At 34.7% G+C, this 27,402-nt stretch overlaps 1 protein-coding gene across 1 annotated transcript; it reads right to left on the bottom strand.

Moving 5' to 3' along the window:
• Nucleotides 1-960: 960 nt before the first annotated feature.
• On the bottom strand, nucleotides 961-27,402 carry LOC129222822 (uncharacterized). Its single transcript, XM_054857373.1, has 3 exons — nucleotides 27,267-27,402; nucleotides 4,321-4,514; nucleotides 961-1,480 (listed from the first exon to the last, which is right to left on the bottom strand). The coding sequence occupies exons 2-3, from the start codon at nucleotides 4,456-4,458 to the stop codon at nucleotides 1,181-1,183; spliced, it is 438 nt and encodes a 145-aa protein (XP_054713348.1). The 5' UTR covers nucleotides 4,459-4,514; nucleotides 27,267-27,402; the 3' UTR covers nucleotides 961-1,180.

The following is a 27,402-nucleotide window of genomic DNA, read 5'->3' as shown; positions in this document are numbered from 1 at the left end:
TTATTAATTTCAAATCATTGCGATAACATTCCGATTATCTCCCGAAAATTAAAATCACGTGAAATAAGCAGACGAGAATATTGTAATTTATCTTTCTTATTGTTGCATTTATAAAGCTATTTTTATTAACACAAAAAAAAATCAGACCCCCATGGAGCGATTGGCGCCAAAATTGAAACAACGCCTATTTACAAATAGATTCACATTTATTCCAAATTTCATCCAGAACGTAGCATTACTTCTTGAGAAATGGCACTCACAATGAAAAAAAAAGAACATTCGATTGCGCCACCCCCTTTTCAGTTTTTGACACCAAAATAAAATCAGCTCTTATACCCACTAAGGTCTACTTGCCGATAAATTTTTCTTTCATTCCGTTCATTATTTCTTGAGATACAGCAGTCACAATTGACGACAAAAAACGTTCTATAGCTCAACCCCCGTTTGAGTTATTGCCACCAAAATTGAATCAGCACCTGTTCCTGTTAATGGCAACATATGGTCCAAATTTTGTTTGATTCCGCCAGTTACTTCCTGAGGAATAGCAAGCACGCGTAACTCAAAAAACGTCCCATTGCTCCACCCCCCTTGGAGGAATTCGCGCCAAAAACCAATGGGCACAAGTTCACATAGGGGCACATATGTGTACCAAATTTCGTTCGATTTCGTGCGGTAGTTTTTGCTGTAGAGCGGCCACAAAAAACTGGTCACACACAGACGTGACACACACACATACACACATACATACACACACACATACATACACACACAGACAGACAGACATTTTCTAAAAATAGCCGAAATGGACTCAGCACACCTCAAAACGTTCGAATCCGTCAAAATTCGAAATTCGAAAATTTGCACGAATCCAATACTTTCTTCTATATATTAGATATAGAAGAAAGTAAAAAATTAAATCATTTCTAAATAATCTTTATTTATAGGTATTACAATTTTTTCGATGATACAAAACCTTATGATTACATTTAATATTACATTTTATTAACTTGGTTTTAAGAAAAATTACATAACTGACATTACAAAGCTGAGGAACTTCGATGCAAAATTAATCACACATTGTGTCTGAAACTTAGAAATGTCTGATAATTCACACACACACAAAAAAAAAAAAAATTAAAACTTTATGGTACATATTCATTTATCGTATTAGAGAACAAAATTAATTAAAACACTTTTTATTCCCACTGGGACGCATGCAGTTGTTTCTGTTCTTCTTGCATGCACATTTCGATCCCATGACGCATCTACATTCATTGGCGCAACAGGTTTCAGCAATGTGCTTCTTCAATATTCCGTCATTCAAAGAATCGTAGTTCTCTTTAACAAACGTATCAATTATTTTCTGCGGCACTTCTATGTCGACATCTTTTCGCGGGTCGTATGGAATTCCGAAGACACGTTCTCGCGTACTGTAGCCTACGAGAGGAATTCCAGCCTTATTTCTGCCAATTTTGCGCTCCTGAAACGAGAGAGGGGAGGAAAACATGATAAACTTAAATTTGTTTAAAAAAAAAAAAAAAAAAAAAAAAAAAAACGTAATTGGATTTAGGAATTGGTATCCCGCTGGCTACACTGCAAATCTTCGCATACCTTTTGGACACGTTTTGAATACTTTTTGAACATGGACACTTGTCCCCTTCTTTAGGAAATCTGAAATCACATTTTTTGGAACGGCATTCAAAACACTTTTCAAATCAAGATGTCAGTTGATAAAAACTTGGGTTTGTCCGGGAAAATGAAGCATAAATAATCGTTGCTAAACAGATGAATTGGCAGTTACAGTTCTTCACACAGGTGGCGGTTCTCAAGCGATACAGTAAACTGGAAATCTTTAAATCGGTTTTCTACAAAAATGCTTACAAGTGGGGTACGCCCGTTCGTCTCCGAACGACGATAGTATGCGAACATATCGTACGCCTTATCGGCGACATGTACGCGACCATATAAGTAGACAGGTACATGAAATATACCGCCAGATCAGTCAATTCCAGCCGAGGATTGCAGTTTTGTGCTTATTAGCACTCATCAGCCCGGCATAGGAGTGACTGAGCTGGAGGTGGAAAACCTCTTAAGGAAGCCAAGAGTGCCAAACAAACTGGTACAGGTTTTCCACCCCCAGCTCAGTCACTCCTATGCCGGGCCGATGAGTGCTAATAAGCACGAAACTGCAGTCCTCGGCTGGAATTGACTGAGCTGGCGGTGTATTTCATGTATTTATGCCTTGGCCCTGGCTATAAGGTGGTGATTTACTGATTAAGTAGACAGGTAGGTTGGAATCTCGAAGCCTGAAAAAATGAGCAGAGCAACTTTCAGTAGCCTGTACGCTAGCTAATCCTCTCCCCCCCATCGAGATTGAGTTTCTTATTGCATCTTTGCAAACAAACCAAATGGAAAATATCATGGAAATCTGAAAAATTACAGGATTTTCAAAAATGGTCACTTTATAATAAGCATGTCATCGTTGCTCGAAAAAAAAAAAAAAAAAAAACTTTGTGCCCTAAGTTTGTTTTTGCGGTCAGAAATACAGAAATACACAGTGACGGAAGAAAACACTTTACACTTGGAAGAATTTGTGAACTTCTCGTGAAATTAAAAAAAAAAAAAAACAACTCTTAACTTTTTTCACATAAAAATCATGCTTTAGCTGATACGTTTCAACAAAAATTAAAGCTCCAATGAATTTAGTAGAAAAGCAACAAACAGAAGAAATCAAAAACGATTTTTGAAGACCTTCATAGAAGACCTAGTTATACGCTGCCCATTTCAGCAATCAGAGTGCTTGCTATGTATAGTAATTCTCATATATATAATAGCCAATTCACTGATCGAGTAACGCTGTTAACGTCACCAGCAACGAAACTCGTGCCATAGCATGATAATTTGATCGTATTTTTTGGTAATGTTTGACATGCTGGGAAATGCTTCATTTTAACAAAGCTGAACTGGATCCGGTAACTTAACTGTTTTACTGTTAAGACTGTAATTTCAGATGAATGAAGAAACGAATAAAATAATAGTTTAAAAAACTAAAAAAACACGCTTTCGTAGCAAAATGAACTAAAAAGTGAAAAATAATCTTTGGATGATAGTAGTTGACCAATCACTTAATTTTAATGTAATACAAAAAAGCGTGGGGTGCTGTCTATTTACATTTTTGCTTGGACAACAAATGGAAGAAATTCAAGACAACTGATAAGAAGCCCCCCACGCTTTTTTGTATTATATTAAAATTAAGTGATTGGTCAACTACTATCATCCAAAGATTATTTTTCACTTTTTAGTTCATTTTGCTACGAAAGCGTGTTTTTTTAGTTTTTTAAACTATTATTTTATTTTTCTGCTTTTTAGTCTTATGTTGGAGAATTATCAAGCGACGAAATTATTTATAAAACGAGTGCGAGGTAATATCATAAAGTTAAGACAAGGGCACCCCGATGGGAAGCTACTGGGAGTCATCGATGTATGTTTGCAGAAATCATATTTATATTACTTTGAAAATTTGAGATGCATTTGAATAAAAGTTTTGTTCAACAATGGTCGGATCAGTAATGAATTTCCAATTGAAGGCTCACCTAAATTTTGGCATGAAATGAGTTAAAAACAATTATATTTCATGTTCTAATTACCTTGGAACATTGGAACAAATTTTGTCTGATGCAGAAAAATTAAAGGTTTTTGTAGATATTTTTAAATAATTTTTGCGAGTATTTTTTGATGTATTTTTAAAAAATTTTCCTTTTTCACATTGTTGGATTTATGCCAAAATATTGATTAAAAATGGAGGAAACTAACAATTAAAAGGGTTAATTAATTAATTTGATTATAGAATATTGCAATGTCATCGGGTCTGAGATCGCGTGCCAAATTTCAAAAGAATCCGATCGCAGGAAGTGGGCGAAATTTGAGCTGCAAGATTCTATTACAAGATACATACATACATACATACAAGTGAAGCTAATAAAAGCGTGTTAAAAAACAAAACCAACAATTGACGCTATCTACCGGAAAATTACATCAGTTTTCATGTTGAAAGATGAGGCAAACAATCATTAGGCGGCCAATGACGTGAAAGTGCATAGAATGCATTATGTCACTAAAACCGTAAGCGCAACAGTTCTGCGACAGCATTATTCCGTTCCATAAAAAAACCATAACAACGATGAAAACTTAAAAGCTGTGTATTTTATCTGAAACACAATCTTACAATACGTTACCGCACATTAATTTCAGTAATTACATAATAGTTGTGAGCTGCATCACCAATAAAAAACACAAATAAATGGAAAGCAGAGAGCTTACCGGGATATTCATCGCTTGTTGGGCTGTAATCGACACGCATTTAGGCTTTATCCGTTGGCATCCGCTTTCACACTGCTCCGGACAAGCAGGACTGTCAAAAGCGCAGTAGTGGGGATGACACTTTTCTGGATAAGACATGATGGATGACTTCGAATATATTACGAATCGTTCTGTCTATTCCAATTCTGTTTGCCCTGAAAATAATGATAAGGCATTTTGGGTCTGTGTCTATTTATTTTTCTTTTAATCACTTTGTTTTTAACTATTTCACACACGGTAAGTAGGTTACAGTAACAATTAGGAGAATAAACAAATAAATTAAAAGAAAATAAAACTTTAATTGAAAAAAAAAAAAAAAAGACAACTGCTAAAAGATGTTTTAGGGTTACAAAGAGCTAATTTTTCAATGCAAAAGAGGTGTACTGGACGAAGAATTAAAGATGAAAAGACAACTGAAAAAATCAAAAAGCTTTTTCATCCACAAGATCATCTTTTTTGCATTGAAAAGGTGGATTAGTTATATCCCCGAAAAAAGTAGGGTCAGACGGGGCAATTATGGATCAAAATACCATAACATCTTAATATTTTCTTAAGTATTAAAGATAAAATGATTGAATTTGGCATGGAGTAAGCTTACACAATTTAGAAATTATTCAAATAATCCCTTTACCTAAAATTACATTATTATTTATTTTATTTAAATTAAATGAGTGTCCAGGAATGACCCTGGATCGGGGCAATTATGGGTCACACATGGGGCAAATATGGGTCACCCCTTTTTTTAAAGTAATCCATGTCAAAAGTAACTAACTATTCTAAATTATCATTTCTTAGCCCACTAAGAGACTTTTTAATGACAAAAAGTTTTATGTTTAAGAAATTATACATTATAATTGAAATAATTAGATGTTACTCTTACTAGCCGACTACTATTAGCTGTTGCTCTTTGCTCTAAACCCACCATTTGATGAAGACATTTCTTTAATTGTTGTATGCTACCTTCATCATTCATGTTTCTATCAACTGCAAGGATTTTTCTTTTCAATTTCAATTAACTGGACTGAAAAAAATGCACTTATTTGAAATTACTTCTAGAAATGTCTCGCTTGAACAAACTAAAGTTTCTGACACCTAACACCTTGTTCCAGAAAATTCATTTCTGCTTTTTCTTTGTCCAAAATTTAAGTTACTTTCCCACTGTAGAATATGTTGCTTATCATCATACACAACAAAGTATATCTGATTTTCAAGTACAGAATGAATTCGGTTATAGCACCATCTTTTAACATTTTAAAAATAGGATTGTTTTGCAATTGTGTTATTGCAAATTCTTCCCTTATTTGTCGTTGTCATAAACAATTCCAAAATAAGCTCATTTTGCATTTAAACGCTGTCTATATCAGCTTGTTGAGATACTTTTATTTTTTTGCAAGCAGGGTTTTTCTCATTGACTACATTTGTGAATTCGATTTCTCTTGCAGTTACAAGATAGACAAGCGAGTTTGATTTGTTAAAACTATCGAATTTGTCTTTTTATTTGGTACTAAAGTGATTTGAATTAATTTGTTGCTTATTTTGCTTCTTGATGTGTGCCATAATTGCATGCTGACATAAATTATCTTCAAAGCTGAAATTGGTTTGAAGGGCATGATACTTAAGCAGTAATTAAAGATGATAAAATATCTAATGTTGCACTTGGAGCATTAAAATTTCTTTTTAAGATAGAGTTTGGCATAGAAAAGGATAAGTTGAAGTTACTACTAATATTATTCACGTATAAATAAATAAGAAAAAACATCTAAAATATCAGAAAATAAACTGACCCAGAATTACCCCGTTAAATTGGGGTATAACCCAGCATACTTTTATGCTAACTTTTCTTTAAAAAGAAGAAAAAATGTATGTAGGTATGAAAAGCTTAAACCATTTGCTATTAAAAAACAGCACCAACAAATGATTCCTTCAACAGTGTTTCGGCAACACGAATCTTGAAAAAAATCATGATTTTCCGACGCAATCTTTTTTGAAGATGTTTTTATAGAAGTGCGAAAACTATTTTTTCTCTCTTATTTACTTCACTGTTGCATTGTTTTTGACCTTGGTATAAGAAAATTGAATGTATAAGGATGACTTAACATAATTTAGTTTTTTTTGCAAAAACATTTTTCAACAGTAAAAAGTTGGTGACCATTATTTACCCCTGAAAGAGAGTGACCCATAATTGCCCCGTGTGACCCTATCTACAGTTCTTTTCAAATTTATGTGATTTAACATAGTTATGTTTTATTTCACTTTATTTCTTTTATTGAATAAAGTTGTTTTTCTTCTTTTCATTTTTTTATGTTTACTGAATTTCTGCAGAATGAATAATTTCAGTATGTTATAGATTTTCGCCAGAGATCCGAATGGAATTGCTTGGAGTTCCCGGGTTCTGGCAAGTGATAGCAAGCAGAGGGTGAAAGCCCCTCCCTCCAGTACACATTGCAATTAATCTTCAGATTGCTTATATACCAGTTGCTTATATACATTTGTAACCAAAAAAATTCCAAAGATACTATTCCGTTGTTAGTACTACAACCACTTTAATGGTAGTTGGCGACCTATGTAATTTACCAACTGAAGAAAACGGCAATTTATCGTTCTCGTGGTCACCGCGTTTATTCTTCATGCATTAATTTTGCATTTTAATGATTTTGTATTAATTTTTACTGTCGGTAAATGGAAAGGAACGGCCCTTTTTAAATTTTAATGGATTCCCTGTTGATGGGTTACTTTGATGTAAATTTCAGGTTATTCAAAGGCTTATGTTATAGAATTCTTCTCAATCAGCCAAACAAGTAGTTTCCTTTTTTTTAAAACCAAAATAGGCGAAAAATCCTCCAATTTTTATCGGAAAAGTTCCGGTTAAAATTATCCATAGTTTTCCCAATACTTTTTCAGTTCCTGTTTGGTTTTTCCACACTTGGTTTGGTGATTTGTTTACTTTCTTTGTTGGAGATAACAGTAAGACCCCTTACAATGATTGGCGATGTCTACAAGTATATGGAAACTTTAGAATTTGAAAATGGAGTTGTTGAATGTCGCCAACTACGAAATTTGAAGTTTCAAATAGCGATAAATAAATTAAAACTGACTAAAATAATAATAGCAAGCTACGTCAAATGACGTACCTTTTACGAAAAAGTACCTTTTACCGGTACTTACATGTTAACGCCACCTCAGCATTTTAAGAAATTTGATTTTTTTTAAAGAACTTTTTGTGACAAATCATAAAATACAACATCTTATTTAAAATGAAAACTCTCAAAATTTCTCAAAAACCGCCAAATTTGTTAATAAACAGCCAAATCTGTGGTTGAGGTTGCGTTAATCGTTGCCGTCGCAACGCGTTGCACTCTGTTGCGGCGGTAACGCGTTAATACGAAAGTACCCATCAGGTCATTTCAGAGATAAGATTTTTTTTTCGCCAATTTGGTATGCTCCACGTTATAAAATTTCCAACGAGTCCCATAGACTAATAATAAGAGTAGACCGAGCTTTCTCATTCTTGCTGATGAAGAAAATTGGTTCATAGATGTATCATGTGACTGGTGGAAGAGTTTGGCGAAGACTTTGGCAGCATGGTTGCTAGATGGAAACATTACCTATAGTTTGGCACTCGACATGTATTTTAAGACGTAATGTGTTTTCAATATAATTTTTTTCCAGGTGCTGAGATTGAACTGTTTTTCTTTTAGTTATGCATTATTTTGACTTTAGTAATTAGTTTTTGATCACAGTTTTCGGTAACTTTTATTTCATTCGGAACTGCTACGTCAGCTTTGGCGTAAACGTTTTGCGTCAAGGCAAGAATTTACTAATCGGTATCTTAAATTGAAATTGTAGGTAAAAATCTTACCGTTTGCCGATTCTTTTTGGGCGCATGCATATTTAATTGCTTAGAGAGTTATTGAAATTTAATAAAGAAAATGCACAGTACTATCTAAACGAAAAACTCACTATATTAACAAAATTTTTACAACTTAGAATAACAAATTTACAAATCGGACTCCATAAAAGGTCATTCTTCCGTGTTCCATCAATTCAATTTAGTTTATTTATTGTTGATCGTCTGCTACGATCAACGCCCGCTGTTGCTAGGATATCCACCAGTCACATGGTTTGGTTTATGAGCAGCAAAAGGGTTGCCATAGCTCGGTCTATTCTTATTATTAGTCTATGGCGAGTCCAGTCTTTGGCGACACTAAAAACATGGTGACATTTAAAAATAAAGGCCAATAATCTTTCTCCCAATCCAGCCATGATAATTTTTCGCTTTAGTGAAATTTCCCCAATAGTTAGAACTCACACCATCTATTACAGGAATTATTCTAGCGTGAAACATGCCAAATTGGCGAAAACATTTCCTTTTTTTGTTTCTGTACTTGTTATTTCTAGTTTCGATCCTTCTACTTCAATTCTAATTATCATTAAATTTTTTTTTTTATGATAGTTTTTCACTTTTTTAAATATTTGGTGGGTTATTATGCAATTTAATGCATAAGTAAATCATCAAGCAGATTTTTTTTTTTCATTTTAATGTTACTTTTTGCTTTGTGTATTTTTTTTTTTTTTTTTGAGCTAGTAGGAGAATTATCATAACGTCGAGCACTTGGCTCGTTTTATTTATTATTTTTATTTTTGGCCAAACAAAACAAAAAATAAATAGATAAATAAATTTGAATTTTGACATCTGAAATTCAAATTATGTTTTTCGCAATCACGAGTGTGTTGTGTGTTTGTGTCTGTGTGCAGGCATGAGTGTGTGGGTATGTGTGTGTGTAGTGGTGTGTGTGTGTAGTGGTGTGTGTGTGTAGGTATTTGTGTAAGTGTGCCCGTGTGCGTAGGATATGGACGCAACCTGGAGACTGTTTTCGTTAGAGGAGCAGCATCGGGAGGGGGGGGGGGCGGTCGACGTCGGTACTGAAGAGAGAGGCGGCGGGAAAATAAAATCAGCGTAACCTTAAGGACAGTCAAATGAAAACAATAAGCAATGTGATTGCTCAAAAAATCAATGCTTATCTGCTGATCAAGTTTGACAAAATCAATATTGCCGAAATTTACTACTCAATGTGTACTTTTACATGAAACAACCCTTCAATCAGGACAAAAAATTACACGAAAAGAAAAATAAATGTCTCCAAATGATAAAATTAAACAACCAAATAATGATTGTCTAAAAAAATTAAACCACTTCATTAACTAACATGAAGAGTTTTATTGAACGACGAAACTTAAGCATAAGGAGCAAAAATGGCTACTGCTATTTGAATAGTGGGACATTTTTTCGCCAATTTTACATGTTCTACGTTGTGATAATTTCCTCAAGCAAAACATTAAACTCTTAATTTTAGTAACTTAGATTTTAGCAGTGTTTGACAAGCATCTGAGTTCTTTAGTTTTGGTTAGTGACGAAAACATTTTAAATCCATCAAGTTAACTTTGAAACGTAATCAAAACAGGGGTACACTGTAGCGTTCCCTTTGTTAGCATGAGTTTCAGAGATTGTCACGGCCTATGAGCGTAAGCGAAATTTAGTGGGGCCGTACTTTAAGCTACTATCCCCCTCCCACCCCCACTCTTCTGTCGTTTTGTATTCCTAACAGCGTGAAATTTTTTATGCTTAAAAATTTTCCTTTTAAAAGTTTAAAAACGAAATTTTTCTCCAAGAAATACATCAGCATCTGAAGGCATTGATCTTGTTAGATAGGAAATGCCAACGCAAACCATTAATATAACAGCAAATTCATAATATTCAATACTCCTGCACTCAAAATAGGAAACTTAAGAGAAGGAAACAAAATATAAGAAATTTTTACTTCCATCTTATCTTTAGATACCGCACTACAACCCTGCTTTTCACAAAACATTTGTTAATGAGAACGCTACGCTCTCTCAAACATAAGCATTCCAAAGAATTAAAATAGATGCCATTTATCTTACAGGAGTACAAATTCTAAATATCAGAAGGAAAAAGCTTGAAGATTTTAGAGAGAAAAAATAACATAATAAGTTAACTTATAAGTCGAGTTACCGCAGAACAGAATTTAGAGCCCAAAAATTTTTTTTTTTTTTTGAATCTCGTACTTACGTAGATTAAGCAAAACGTCAGATGCAAATTTGAATAATCGTGTGAATTTAAAGTATTTTCTGCGTTTTTAAAATTTAAAACTACAGTTATGATCCTTCATTCGAAACAGTTTTACATTTAGTAAAACTCTCACGCAAGGCTTAGATAATATTTTGCCAGAAGACAATTAAACTGCATTGTCATAAAGGGGGCGGCAAAAAAACTCGGACAAGCAATTTTTCATGTTACTTTATTGAAAATAAATATTATCAAAAAACACAAAAAATAATAAGAGTAGATCATCAGCAATAAATTTAGCTGGCTTCAAAGGGGGCCGCTTTTTGTAACGGTGCAGAAGCACAACCGCTTATTGAAAATTTCAGCCATGGCCACAGGTACTTTACGAGGGGGGACCCAAAAGTAACCGGATTTTTGTTCTAAAATATTTGTTTATTAGTTTATTCACAAAATTTCTTTTGTCTCTTTCAAAGTGTTCACCCTTAGATGAAATACACTTGTTAGTTCTTTTTTTCCACTGTTAGAAGCTCTCCTGGAACTTTTTAGCTTTGACCATGTTCAGTGCCCGTTGCGAAGCAATTCTTACAGCTTCTACGTCATCAAAACGCATCGATTTCAGAATTTTTTTCATCCTCGGGAACAGAGAAAGATCACAGGGGGCTAGGTCTGGCGAATACGGGGGTCGAGGAACGACTGGCCACCCTTGAGAGGCCAAGGCTAAGTGTACAGGAGCGTTATCATTGCGAAGTAACCATTCTTCCGATCGCCTGCGCGAGATCCAATTCACTCTTGTTTCTTCTAAAGTTTAGTCAATCGTAAAACGACGACTCTCGTTGATTTTTTTTGCCGCATTTTTTCAAAGTTTTCATCATTTCGAGACGTTGAAGGGCGCTCAGAGCGAGCATGATCTTCAACATTCATGCAACCACGTTTAAAGCGCCCAAACCCCTCGAAAACTTGTGTACGGCTCATAGCATCGTTGTTGAAAGCTCGTAAAAGCATTTGGTAAACTATTCCGTTGCCGACTTTTAGAGCAGGAAGCAAAATTTCAAGCTTACACTTTGTTCTTTTTAATCTGACATAATGAGTTCGCAGGCGGAAAGCAACAACACCTGAGAAAACCAACACTACGATCAGACGTTATAAACTAAACTGATGCCATTTGAACAGCTGGTTTGTGAAGTTCTCTACTTAAGCCATCTGGCTGGAGAACACTATACTACATCTAGGACCATTGGCATCGCACCATTAGTCCGGGTTTTTTTTTGGTCCCCCCTCGTACATTCATATCTTATTCATTTGGAAGAAATTTCTTTATTGTTTAAACTCTTGTGTGGTTTAGAGTAAACCCAAAACTCTAAAATAGATCATAGACTGCCATTCGTGGGATTGAGGGGCAGCAAGTAAGGTATTTACTCTACAGATGATATCATGCCAGGAAAATGCCACTAACTCGTGTCGTTGTGGCTATGTGAGCTGGCGCGGCGCCTCGTTGAAATGTCCAGTATAAATGGCTGAAGTGCTTTGACCAAGGAAAGTACAACAGGTTCTAAAATGGAGCACTGGTCTTGTCCCTTTTCTACAAGAAGTCACTTGACTCCTCCCTCGAAACGTGATATTCGATGATTCTATTTTGCTGTTTTCGGCAGAAGGTATATTCGGATCATAGCATTTTGTTGTAAAAGCAGCATTGTTTAAAATGTGAGAATAACTAAAATGACAACAGACAAGTGAAGCAAGTGATGTAAAGGACACTAAAACTTTTTTTCAGATTAAAATGCAAGCCCAAGGTAAGGATGTCTGATTTTGTCTCTTTTAAAAGAGCGCGGATTGCTTACCGAGCACCCCCACGTAAAATAGAATTCTGCGTTCGAGGAGGCGTGTCAAAGTCCCTTTTTGTGAAAAACGGACAATACACTTTTTGATTAATTTTAACGACTTCATCCACAAAATCAAGAGATTTTTTTTTTTTTTTTTGCCTTTGCACTAATTGCGTCACAGACTAAGACCGATTTTGGTAAATTTCAACATTTGCTAAGGTGCTTGGAGTGTCTACAGAGAAAATTCTATCGTTCTTGGATTTATGAGATGTTTTAACGGCGAAGAGCTGCTCACCAGTGAAATGAATCTTTCCCAGCGCTGACATGCTGCTCGTCTCAAACGTTTTTGGTATCTTTGGAGCCACACGGAGATTGTCTACATCAGTGAAAGACTGAAATTTTTAGAAGTTGTAAAACTTTTGCTAGACCTCTGTTTTTGCCGTAAGCTACCCTGATCGTTCTCATATTCTCCTTTCAATAGCGACCTCGTGAAATTTCGAGAATCTTATTGAACTCGCTTTTTGATGGCGTTATTATTAACGTAAGCGTTTACTGTAGTACGTTTTTGTAATTTCCTGGAAGTTGACTGTCATTTCCAAGCGCCTTGAAACGAGAGATAGCATCAGACCTGGCACATTAAGCAAACAAACTGACATTCTCCTAGCTAAAACAAATTTAAACCAGCAGTTCCTTTGCTAGACATTGTAAAGTAGCCAAAAGCAATACATAAATAAGGAGATACATTATAAATTATTTTCCCATTAAAGTGAGAAATGAAAAAAAAAAAAAAAAAAAACTTATTGAAAAGACATAAGTTTAATTCTATAGAGTGTTGCGAACTTTGTTCAAGTTTTTTTGCTGCACCCGTAATTTAATACGAGCCCATGGTACAGACTCTTACAGATTTTGTAAGTACTATTGCTCGAACAACTACTTCTGGAAAAATAGTTGCATGAGTATTTTCTATACTTATTATTTTTTGACGTGATTAAAATTATTTAAAATTTTATCAAAAGAAACTGTAATTAAGTAATACTAAGTTAATTGAAAATAATAATTTCGATACCTTGTTGACGAATTCTAACCACATTTTGAGCTAGCAAGATTGTGATAAGAATGAATCAAAAAAGCAAAAAAAAAAAAAAAAAAAAACTTTGGAAAAATAATAAATTTACAGCTAAATGATTGCAATTCCACTCCAAATGCACAGTGCAGTACTCGAAAAAATGTAGTAAAATGATGTAAATAACGCTTGCAAATAAATAAATTAAAATATCATTAGGGTCAGGAAATCAATCTTTAAACAATTTCTATTGCTACGTAACTCCATATGCTTCATGTACTTTCGCACAAATCTTGTTTTTTGTATCGATAGGGTAGCTTTTCCTAGTTTAGGTACTGTTGCCGTTATTCTTCTTTATGTCAGGATTTTTTTTTTTTTTTTTTTTTGAGATGTTGTTCCTAGATATTTGTTGAATATATCATTTCTGATGGCAGGGCAGGGATCACAGGATTTATTTGAAAATAATTTTTTAAAGGTGTTACCCCTCGAAAATACCGTAAACGCGGGTTAATTCGGCCCCAGGGTTTCTCTTTGGCCCAAATGGAGAAAAAGATCTTAACCTAATAAAAAATATCTCTCAACCTGAAAATAACGCCCTACTTTGGCACAGCATAAAAACTTGAAAAATTCCACCAGAGAGATTTGGAAAAGTAAAGAATAGCTAAAAGTAAGACTTTAAACAAGAAAAACACAAGAAAAAACTTGGAATTCTCGGCAACGGATAATTCAGGCTCAATTCATCAGGGCTTTCATTATGGAAGATGAAGAGAAATTAAAAGTTGTAGGAGGATTAGAAAAAAGTTTACCAAGCTGCATCTACTTCCTACAAAGTTTGTTAAATTTCTTGGAAAGTTTACGGAATTTTATCAGTGTAGAATGGAATGAGCTCAGGTTTTCAAAGATAGTTGTTTATGCGAGAGAAGAAGGAGCTAATGTTGAGAGTTCGGAGTTCACCAAAAAGTTTTGGAAGTGACCGAAAACTTAGGATCCTTTGTTTTACGAAATAGTTTAAAAAACTTATTCAACCTCCTAAAATGATGAAAAAAATGACCGTTATCCCTCAGTAGTTTCTGAAACAATAATTAGGTATGCACACATGTTAAATAAATATATATATATATATCTAAATTTCCTTGAAACAAATATGTGTGATTCAAGCTTCTTGTAAAATGCATTTTTCTTTAAAATAAGTAGTGTTACAAATTCTGTAAATAGTAGGGTCTGGTGGGGGAAAGTGGTCAATGGGGTAAAGTGGTCATACGTCAAATAAATGGCTATAGCTTGGAAATAAACGTTCGAATGAATGTGAAACTTTTATTTTACAGTAAAGCAGTTAGAAACTACATTTTGAATACAAAATTTTACAACTGGAAAAATTTTATTTGGTAAAAAAAAATATTTTGCGTGAACATGAAAAATTTAAAAATCTAAACACCTATATTAACATCCTTGGGAAATTTTGTTTGTTAGAATTAGGAACAGATTGACTGTACAGGAAGCTTCCTACATTTCTCAAGAACTCTTACTCATTAGCAGTTAGCTGAATCTATTTTAGATAATTTTTTAGAACAATTTAAGTAAGATGGGGTAAAGTGGTCATAATATTAGGCTTAACGAATATTGTTCTTCTAATGTCACTTAATCTTTAGGTATAAGGCAGATACAAATTAAATATTAATTTTACTCAATATGTATTGTTTTTACAGTAAACGGGGTTAAATATACGAATATATGCGTATATATATGCGCATATATACTCGTGTAGACATGTACATAGACGTATTCACATAAATGCGCCAATAAATACATATACGGGTATCTGCAAATATTTTTTATCCACACAACTATACATCCTACTATACACGTATATGCTCGTTTATACTCGTATATATAAGAACACTTATATACTCAGGTAGACACGTATATACGTGTACGTACTCGAGTAGACACTTACATACAAGCATATGATATAAAAGTGTACAGGTTGAGTTTGCATTCTTGAGTAAATTAATAAAAGGTGTTAGAGGAGAGGAGAAGAAGCAAGAGTTAATAAGGAGCATATGGTCACAAACACAGTGCTGACGCGCTACATGCACGCAAAGTGAGAAATTGATGGATGCAAAAAAAGGCACAAATTTCTATATATATATATATATATATATATATTACACAATTGCAATTTTACACAACATTTTAGGACTTAAGAAAGTTTTAAACCGATTGATGAAATTTACGGCCTTTAGCTGAAAAACATCATGCGTAGCATTTACAGATCCCTCTCTGTTGCAAAAACGAGACTTTTGAAAATTTTTAATCAGCCGCTGCGCCTTTGTTGCGATGCGTGTATTAGAGCTACTACGGACCGTAACTTTCAACAACTGCTCTAAATATTTCTTAAAAACTAAAATGTTAGGTAAAATCATCTGTGTGCAACAAATTTGTGCCCTGCTTTGCCTCCTGGCTTTGTGTGCATGTAGCCCGTCAGTGATTATAACTTCCTTATGATTCTTTGCTTCTTATCTTTCTTCCTCTTATCTTTCTATCCTCCCTTCTCACACCCGTTTGATTTTTGCCCAAGAGCTTAGATTCATTCTGTAGGCCGACATGTATATAAACGTATATTCTCGTGTACACATACATATACTGGTGTATACACGATAATGTACGTATCTACGTCTATACAGGTATATAATCGTGTGTACACGTGTACATGTGTATATACTCGTGCTTCCATATTATATATACGTGAGTAGACACGTACACAGACACACTGGATGTATCCACGAATTAACTCGTGTACACATGTATATGTATGTATGTACACTTATATATGCGTATATACGTCTAATATACACATATATACTCAAGTATGCACGTATTTTCTCGAGATACAAGTGCATACGCGCATATGATGTTCGTTTATACGCGTATATACTCGTATATACACGTGACACGTACATATACGTGACACGTATATACATGTGATACGTATGTACTCATGTAGACACGTATAGACTCCTGTAGGTAATCAAGTATACATGCTTATATACTCGTATTTACACGTATATACTTGAGTAGGCACGTGCATGCATGTATCTGATGTATACATGTATCTACTCATATAGGAACGTGTTTACTCGTGTATAACACAACACGTATATATTCGTGTACACATGTACTCGTGAATATACTTGTAATTATAAAAACAGCTGAAATATACAAGTATTAGGGTTTTTTATAATGGTTTTGCTACTATTTTTAACTATGACCACTTTACCCCATGCTATGACCACTTTCCCCCACCCCATGGGGTAAAGTGGTCATAAAAACATAGGGAAAAGAAAGTTCTATAAAACTACTAAAATCAATATGTTTCTTCCTAAAATGTAATGTACCGTGTTCTTCAATAATTCAATGTAAAATAACAACAAAAAAAGTTGAAGTGTTTAAAGTATTTGTTGCATTTATTATCCACCTAAGTTGAAAACATACGATTTTATGACCACTTTACCCCACCAGACCCTAATTATTTTTGTGATTAATTTCTTGTAGTTTAGCTAAATTTGGCGTTTATTCCGTTATTTTTCATCTAAAATTATCTTAGTAACGTAACCTGTAAATAGTTTCTTGTAATGTACATACAACCTCCTGACATTCGACTTAAGTATACGGTTCCCCTATACGAGAAGAATTTCGAATTTTGTGGAAACTTCTTTCGAGATTTATAAATAGCCACGGCGGACGGGGCAATCAGTCTCGTTTTAGTTCTTGCTTTGGAAACTGCGTTTTAGCCTTGCGCTGTATTTTTGCGTATTTTGATGTAAATATGTGGTTGACCGTTGAGTATACAGTGTTAATCGATATTTGCATAATTGCTATGGTTAATTTAGCAGTTGTTAACGATATTTCTGGTACATAATTGTAAATTAATCTCCTGTGTTTTTCAAGAACTGTGTCGTCATTTAAAGAAAGTTTGTAGCTGCACGGAACTAGTAACAATAACTTTTCGTATGGACACACGTCTTTTTTTGACCCAAGTTAGTTCTACAATGGTTTTAAATAGAGAAAATCGCTTTGGGCCAAAGTAACCGAAAGGCAAGGGTTACATTGGCCCAAATATAAAACAAAAATAAAGGGTACAAATACTTGGATATAAATTTATAAATGTTGAAAAATTATGAGATCTCTAGATGAGTAAAAAAAGTTTCCAAACATGAATACAAAATTTTAAGAAAAAAATGAGAAAATTTCCAAAATCTCGGCCAAAGTAGCCAGCGTTTACGGTAAGAGTACGGTAAATCCAAAAAAATGTTGAGTTTCCCTTTATACAGGGTCCATTGTGAAAGTAATGAGCATTTACTGGCAAAATTTGTTTATTGATCGTAATTTGTACAAATGTTCAATATTCTTCAAAATACATTCCTCCTGCATCAATACACTTGCGGAGACGTGTTAGCCACGCCTGAAAGGCACCCTGAAACTCCTTGAAGGGAATGCCTCTCAGGAACGTTGTAACATGGTGTTGGATGTTTTCCACGGCTTCCCAATGTTTTCCTTTCATCTTTCTCTTGAGTCGCGGAAACAAAAAGAAGTCACATGGAGCTAAGTCGGGATTGTAAGGGGGTGAGGGATCATCAGGGTGTTGCTCCGGGCCAGGAAATTGGTAATGATGAAGGCTTTGTGACTTGAAATGCAATCGTCCTTGAAGGCTTCTTGCAACATCTGGAATGTTTCGGTTGCATTTTTTCCAAGCCTCACGCAAAACTTTACGGCGTTTCGTTGTTTAAGTGAACGCTCCATCGTGTCTTGTTACAAAAGTTGAAAACACACTTCAAGCGGAGGCACGTATCCCCTCTCACACTGCTCGAACTCAACTGACGACCGGATGCATTGAAAGGGCATGTCCCCCACCACATTTTCCAGCCAGTTTTACCGTGCTGCCATCTATCGTCGCGTCACAATAACATTGTGCTCATTACTTTCATAATGGACCCTGTATATTGCTCTTTATCTCTTGTTATTTTTCTATTGAAGCTTTTAAGGTACGTTGGTCTTACTGTAATGCAGATTTTATGGACAATTGTCCTTATTCTATTGAAGATTTTGAAAGAAGCTGAGGAAGTTAACACGAGTTGTTCTCCGAAGACAGCAGTTTTGTTGGAAACTGCAATCCCTATTCCAATAGGGGTTTTCATTGAGTGTTTCCATTTATGGTAATTGGAGATATTGGGAGTGTGTCACTCATTTCAATGAAAGTTTTTTTAAAACAGTAACCGTTATTTTACTAAAACATGTTAGATTCCGTTTACACTAACCAAGCATTTGCACTACTGATTTTTACGGACTGTTGTGATAATGATGCGGATTTTAAAAATAATTGTTTTGAAGCTATTTAGAAGCTTTTCTCTCTGCTTCAAATGGTGTTTATTTCTCCAGAAGTTGCTTTTCCTTCGCCTATAGGATTTTTTGGAGTGTTTTGCATGTTGTTTTTTTAATATTTTTTAATGAAGATGCAGTCGCACGAACTCTACAGTTATTTTCAGGCAGAATTGTCTTTATTTTAAGGAAGACTTTCAGAATAGATAGTTTTTATTACAGTTAAATTTTTATGCACTGTCTTTTTTTTAAATGGGTTTTTAGAGATTCTAATGAATACTTTTAACATATGCTGTTCCTTTTAGAATGAATATTTTAGTAGACAGTTAAGTCCTTATTTAGAAACTGCCGTTCTCATTTCAATGGGGAATTTGGTTAGACTGCCGACGTTGTTATAGTGGAAATGTTTCATGGCCTATTGTTCTTAATCTAGTGATCATTTTTACGTATTTTAGTCATTTTAAAATTATTATTTTAGAGATTGTTTCCCCTAATATTAAAGTGATTTTTAGAAACTGCCGTCGATTTCCTGGGAAGTTTGTCAGGAAAAGTTTTTAAAAAATAGTTCTTACACTCCTGTTTGAAAATTGCAACACCATGAAGGAAGCATCATAGTTGAATGAAATTTAATACACAGTTGAGTGGTAATGGTACAAATAAATGATTACATTTTCAAACCAAACAAACAATAAAAAGAGATAGAAATTAGTATTTCGTGTGGCCACCACGCGCCGCAATAAGAGCTGCTTCACGACTCGGAGTGGAGTGAAACAAAGTTTAAATACATGCCTGCGGAAGAGTATTCCCTATTGTCTGTATGCGCAACAAAAGTTCGTCTATCGAAGCAATAGGGCGAGGATCACGAGCGAGACGCCGCCCTACGAAATCCCACACATGTTCAATTGGTGATATATCCGGGGAATATGTAGGTCAAGGAAGAAGCTGTACCTTCTGCGAATCAAGGTAGGATTTGACAGACCTGGAGACATCTGGACGGACATTATGCTGCTAGAATACAGCCCCTGGCAATCCTTGCAAGAAAGGAATAGCTCGGGACTCTAAAACTTCGTTTATGTATCGAGTACTGCTCAAATGGCCCACAATTCGTAGCCATTGTGATCGTCCATGATATGCTATGGCACCCCGGACCATAACTCCGGGTGTTCGTCCACTGTGGCGTTCGATAATGCACTCCGGAATGTGTCGTTCACCGGCATAGCGCCTGAGACGAATTCAGCCACCATGGTGCCACAAATTGAAGCAGGATTCGTCAGAAAAGACGACCTGCTGCCAATCAGAACGCCAGCTCCTATGCTTATTGGACCATTGTGGCAATACTTGTTGAAGCTATTTAGAAGCTTTTCTCTCTGCTTCAAATGTTGTTTATTTCTCCAGAAGTGCTTTTCCTACTCCTATAGAATTTTTTGGAGTCATCGCCGCAGGCGGCGATGGTTTTGCGTGAGAGGAATCCTGTATAAATGAATCCTTGCGCGCTGCCAACGCTGCAGCAGACGTCTCCGAATTGATGAAGCAAACGATGAAACACCTGTAGCTGTTGACCACCGTGCTGCCAATTGTCTAGAAGAAGCTATGCGGTCCGTCAGCGCCATACGCACCAGGTGTCTGTCATCGCGAGCTGACGTCACATTTCGGGGTCCACTCCTAGATTTCCAAGCTGTCCGACCCTCGTCGTCCACTGCTTCCAAACACGCATGATTGTGCTGCTGTTACGCTGCACACGAGCGGCTACTGCACGGTAAGACAATCCAGCTTCACGAAGACGGACGATTCTGCCTCTTTAAAACTCCGAAATTAGCTCAAATTTCGTTTTTTTCGTCGAAGATTCATAGTAAAGATTCAGTTAACGTTTACTCTAGCATATAACCACTGATAATCATGAACGCCTCGCTACAGCCATCTATTTATATTCGGCTCAATCCGCCGTTCAGAGGGCGCTGCTCATTATACGAATGCGCTACCGGTCTGCAATTCTAATCATTTACATATCATGCCCTACTTTACATTTTCTGCAATTTTCAGCTCACTTGTGTAAGTCTTTCGTGGTGTTGCAATTTTCCCAAACAGGAGTGTACATATAATTTTAAATAGGTAAATAAAAAGCAATGTATTTTTCGCTGAAGGTTAATTCTTCTGTAAGGTTGCATCTAGTGATTGCAATACCGGCATTTCGAGCGATTTTCCAATTTCGTAAAACCGGTATTTACTGATGTAAAATACCGGTATTTTCGGTATGAGCTTAAAATATTTAATATGTTTTAATTAAAGAATTTTCGATTTAACTTGTTAGATATCTACTGTTATTTTACATGTGCATTTTTTCCCCGTTCAAATAGTGCAGAAATCAGTCTATTGATGTAACGAACAAGTAGAATATCAATACATAGAAGTAGCGGAATGGTTACAAACTGGTATTTTCATCACTAGCTGGTGTGATGAATTGCATTCTCATGCATTTTTTAATTTTTTTTCCATTTCCTTCATCGGTCATTTGTTTTTTCGTAAATGTTAATTTCAAGTGCAACTACGAAGGTATTTGCTATGGACCTTTTATTTCATCACTCAAATGCAACAGTACTTTGCAACATTTTTAAGAAATTGTTTATGAACTGCACTGAACTTTGAAAAGAATCTTTTGTTGTTTGGATGATAATTGGTTGTCACCGTTATTGGTGTGACGTCCTCTCTCGATATTTAGCTGTATAACTTGGCGAGATAAAATTTAGCAATCATGTATTGCCTTGAAAAGTTGCATAGAGGAATAACAAAATCAAGTGAAAAACAATTTCAGATATTTTCATAATTGTAAAAAAAAAAAGGAAAAGAAAGTAACAAGATAAACTTTAGCTAGGTTCATCGTAAATATCAAACCAAAGGGTTGATAGAAAGCAAATACAAATCTATCTTGATCAAGAGGAAATCGATGATGATTTTGAACAAGAATTGTCTCTCAAAGATAACTTACAACTAGATAAATTTTACGAAATACTATACACAGTACAAAAAAAGCACACGCCGAAAAAAAAAAAAAAACAAATACATTGTGCAACAGACCGAATTATATAAGTGTAAAGGACTAAGAGACAATTAGAGGAGGTGTATGGCGCATTTTATTAGCAGTACCACCAATCTTCTGAGAATTCAGAAAGATTATTTTCTGCTGCAGGAAATTTGAGCACTAAAATGAGTTCCGGGTTTAGTAACAATTCAATGGATGCCATATGGTTTTCACTATTATTGATTTTTTATTAGTGTTTGTTCCTCCATTTTATGTTTGTTAAAAATAAGTTTTCATAAATAATGCACTCTTAGCACAAAGTTATGTAATATGGCAATGAAACAATATGTTTTTCATTATTTTTTGAGAGATTTACAATACCGGTATTAATACAAGTATACCGATATCACGTTTTAAACGAGCTGATGTGTGCCTCACATGACTTCCTTTTACTCTAATATAATGTGATTTTCCCATTATTGGCAATTTTAATGTGATTCAATAGTTTACTCTCTAAATATCACCAACAGTGGCCAAATTGAAACCAAATTAAAAAAAAATCGCCAAATTGGCGACAAAACTTGGCGACCAAAAGACTGCCGATATATCGCCAAGTGTCCACCAAATTGTAACACTACTTGAGTTTACATCGAAATTAACAATGATTTCCCCCCAAAAAGGGACAAAATATCCCATTAGAAACATCCGAATGCAACCAAAACGAGAGGTGCACAACTAGACCCCACTAGGAGTCTACGTACCAAATTTCAAGTTTCTAGGACATACCGTTCTTGAGTTATGCGACATACATACGCATATCCGCACATACATACGTACATACCGACGTCACGAGAAAACTCGTTGTAACTAACTCAGGAATCGTCAAAATGGATATTTCACGTGTCTATACGTTCTTAGGTACTTTTCCACGTGTGGTCGAGTCGAAAAAAAACCTTATCCTTCATTCGGGGTTGAGCAAAATGGAAATTAAGGTCGATTTTTGAGTGAAATTTTTTTCGCGAATACAATACTTCCTTTTTTGTAAAAGGAAATAAAAATTGAACACCAGTATTAAATTTTTGGTCCGGTATTACAATCCCTAGGCGCATCCAGCAATTTCTTATACATTTTTTCCCAACAGAACCATGCTACTAGTGCTAGTATAAACTAAAAACATCCTGAAAGCAAAAAATCCCTGTGTCAACTTTTGTGTAATATAAAAGCCTCTTCTGAAGCTATCATTCCATCAATAACCTGGCGGATTTTCCATTCCCATTCAGAAGCATTAATTGTTCAAAGGTGTCACAGACTAAGTGAACCGCAATACACACATTAATCCCCCCTTTTGACAAGAGATTACCCTTTGAAAGGACGTCCACGCCTATGGTGAGAATAAGCCTGTGGTATTAAATGTCGTTGAAGATGTAAGGATTTCCGGACACTAATTAAACGGCTTTGTTGATTTATATTCAATGTTTCAGATGCATTTGAATTTTCAAACAGTCTGCGCGTTACACAGTTCTATTTGTTGGAACGAATTGAATATTTGTTAATTGTCTTTACCCTTACGTTTTATTTTACCCGGCTTGATCATTTTCGTTTAAGAATATTTTTTATACATATCTAATAGGCGATTTGGCTGATTTACTATAAGCGGTTCTTCTCTTTTAATGAATTAAGTATAAACGATATTGCTAAACATACGAGAAGACATGTGTTTCTCACTTAGTAGATATTGCTTACAATGTTATTTTTGTGCATCAGAGCCTGACGGACGTAAGTCACATAATCGCAACTTATAGGAGAAATGAACACTTTTTTTTTTGGCTCATGCAAAGGACGCGCGATCTTTTAACCCGGGTAAAAAATTGTAAAAAAGATTTCTTAAAGAATTACATTCACATGGATTCCTGCGGTATAGACTTCTACATACAATGCACTAATAAACGAAAAATCGCAATTTTTGGACTTACTTTATTCTGGTTCTAAGGTACAGATTTGTTCTTTACAAAGTTGCATTTTAAGTGGTCAGCTTCTCTGAAACACTAAAGTGTGTGATGGCAAAAAAAAAAAAAAAAAAAAAAAAAAAAGAGGTTAACTTCTCTTTTGCTGAATAGAAACGATTTACTAACATGCGCCAGCTGTTAAATTTTGTTTGGCAAAACTAATTGAGAAAAAAAGGGTCGATGACTGTTACTTTACTACTGTATTTGTTTTAAAAAACAAGTATAAAGCTTAAAAAAAGCTCCCTTCAACAAGGCTGATCATCTTCAACGGGCTAAGCAGATTATCTTTAATCATATTTAAGAGCAAATTCTCTCAGGAGGAACTGAAAAACACACACACTCTCTCTCTCTCTTAAAAAAAAAAAAAAAAAAAAAAAAAAAAACTTAAACCCCTAAACATAAATTGGTTTATGTAAATAAACAGAAGAATGTCAGGTTGTCAAAATAAAAAAGAAAGTATTTATTTTTTTTTCATTGCTATTCAAAAATATATGCAAATTTTATCCCATGATATGCAAATACACACGGCAAAAGTTCGTATTATTTGAAAACACACATACACTCGATGCACACATATAATTTTTAACCCTGAAGTTGGAAGTGTTCTCACTTCCAACAGTTGCGCACAAATTGGCGAGTTTTTAAGTTTTTTTTTTTTTTGGGGGGGGGGGTCATCCGCAATGGAAGTGTCTTATGGAGCCCATGAAGAAGCACATGGAGAAGCTAAGGAGTTCAACAGCAGTAGGGGCTACATATGAGAAAACTACTTTTTAAACGTAAAATTCACAAAACTTCAAGAGGGCCAACAGCATGATCTGGCAAAAATGTGCACTATAAAAAGTCTGGGAGTCATGCGGACGTTTTTTCTATCACTCTTAAAATAAGAGTTAGAGAAATCGGTTCTTTTCTGGCCTTTATGTTGTCAATGCAGATTTGCTTCTGGATTTTTTTTCGTGCTTAACTTTTGCCATTGAGTATGTTTTCTTCACTAATAATAAAGCTGAAAGTATCTCTGTCTGGATATCTGTCCAGATGTCTGCCTGTTTGTCAGGATCTCTGTGACGCGCATAGCACCTAGACCGTTCGGCCGAGTATCATGAAATTTAGCACAGAACTAGTTTATAGCATGGGGGTGGGCACCTCAAAGTGATTTTTCGAAAATTCGATTTTGCTCTTTTTCAATTTTAATTTTAAGAACATTTTCCCGAACAAAATTATCGTAAGATGGACGACTAAATTACCAAGTTATCATGACGTGGAACCGTAACATGGGCAAGCCAATTGGCAAGAAAATCACCATACATTATTTGTAAATATACAGGCGAACCAAAAGACCTTTTAATTTTTCTACTACGGGCAAAGCCGTGCGGTGCTACTAGTCTTTTTATAAAATGATACAAATTTTCTGTGTATTTTTAAGTAGCTGTTTTGATAATACAGTGGAATTCTGTATAACGAACTTTTGGGAACCACAAATTTTGTTTGTTGTAATGTTAATTTTGTGGTAAGGAAATTCAAGCAATGTAATAGCAAGTAAACTGGGATTTGTAACTCATATCGTTGAAAAAGAAATTTTGTTGTATTGGCATTTGTATCTTCTGGATTTCACTGTATTAGTTTTGTAATGACGATAAAAAGAATATCCAAAAGAAGACATTTTTTCCGAAAATAATCTAAATAGGTAATAAAAAATACTACTACTAATAATAATATTAACTAGTAATAGATGAAATTAATTCACAGGGGCAGTCTTATTAAGGAAACACATGCAACTAAATCATTATAGACTGCTTCAAACTTCATATTACATTTTCAGAGAATAGGGTTGGAAGCGCAAACCTATTAAGCATGTAACTCATAACGGCATTATTTGCAATCAGCGAACTATGCAAGGTAAAGTTGATGCAAATTCGGTGAAACTGTTAAGTCTTGCATAGCAAAGCTCGCGTTTCGTTGCTAACAACAGGCGAAGAACACGCCTTTCGTCATGAGAACAACCCAACTTGCTTGGAACATAAATTACAAAGATTAATTTTGTCGTCACATAAATTAGGCTTATTACTGCCGTTGAATCATTTTAGGTTTATGGTTCGTGTTACTTTCTAACTTTATTGTTTCTAGATAAAGGATATGTTGAGACAGGAAGAGAAAAAGAAAAAAAAAAAACTAAGAGAAAATAAAAAAACAAATATTACTTCTTTTACTTTTGCTTTTACGGGATTAACACATTACTTACGTAATTTTTCCGAAGAAAAATTTCAACGCCAAAGTTGAGCCATTTCTTATCAACTTGTTGTAGCTATACTGAAAATGTCCTTCGATGGGGCTTAATTTGAAATATTTGAAAAATATTAACTAATGACTTAAGAGGGCACTGCAATCACAAAATTTAAACATTGTTTTTTACCTAAACTTCAGGGTTTTAGTTTTGAAATATTGTTTTCAATTAGTTTTACTGCTTTTAACTATTTTTACTTAATTTATTTTCCTGCTAAATTGCTTTTATTTTTAAGAACACAGTACAAAATAAGTCCCATAAAAATGAATTTGATAAACGTTAGTATTGTGAGAAATCACTGTCTGTGTTTTTGTAAAATGTGAAAAAAATATTAAACTTCAAAACTGTTTCTTTTAATTCAAATTTTATAATTATCAAATAAGAGTTCTTTACAAAATCTGACACGCTGAAATGCAAACGCTGAAAAATGCAAAGTTTTTCTAAAATAAATAAGTATTGCATCAAAATTAAAATAGGGGCTTTCCTTTGGGCGGGGGGCGCAACTTTTTTTGGAAATACTAAAAAAAAATCGATGGGAAATTTGCGTATTTAAGTAACTATCTGAAAGTGCCATTCTGTACTTTTATAGGTGTAAGGTAAGAAAATCTAAATCGTTAAGCTGGAAAGAAGTGTTACTTTTGACATGCATACTTGGGTACATGCGTCAATTCTTTTAATCGAATATCTCTTTCATCTCATTGTATGATCATGTTAATAATTTATACATATTTCGGAAGTATAAAAGTCCAACAGCAAGAAATTACATGAAGCGTACAAAATGCATTAAACACAACATAAAACTGACTTTTTATAAACACTTACAACCCCCAGACAACTGCGAAAAACCCCTCCCCCCCTTTAAATATGTTGCGAAGCCTTTAGATATGAGGCAGTGAGAAGCAAAAGGATGTTAGTGGCAAAATTAAAAATTTGGAGATAATCAGTACAAATGGTAGGTGAACCTCTCCTCAGTCTTGGGGCAAGAGATAGCATTAGTAGCCCAGGTAGGTACTGCTGTACAGCATGATTTAGAAAAACTTTTCAATGAAAACACTTTCTAGGACCTTATCTTTAAAAGCGTTTTACTCAAAACTTCAAAATGTCCATTTACATCCTTCATTTTTTTGACCATAACGTCAGTATTCATTCTACGGTAAGTAAAAATGAAATAAACAAAGTTTAAGTGAAAAATTTCCTGAGCAAAATATTTCCCTTACTTCGTACCAGGGAGTAAAAATATAGAGTAAACTACACACTTACACGCATAATAAGAATTTTTCAGTTATCGTCCTTTGAAGCACTCAAACTATGGTAAGTAAACGAATCTTTCTGCAAAATTGAGTATAGCATTTGTTTCAGCGTGCAGTTCGTTAGCGCAGTTTCAAAGTGATATTTG

The sequence above is a fragment of the Uloborus diversus genome, chromosome 5, assembly GCF_026930045.1.
Source record: "Uloborus diversus isolate 005 chromosome 5, Udiv.v.3.1, whole genome shotgun sequence".
Classification (NCBI taxonomy): domain Eukaryota; kingdom Metazoa; phylum Arthropoda; class Arachnida; order Araneae; family Uloboridae; genus Uloborus; species Uloborus diversus.
Note: the sequence above shows the minus strand (reverse complement) of the source record. Positions and strands in the feature narration are given on the sequence as shown.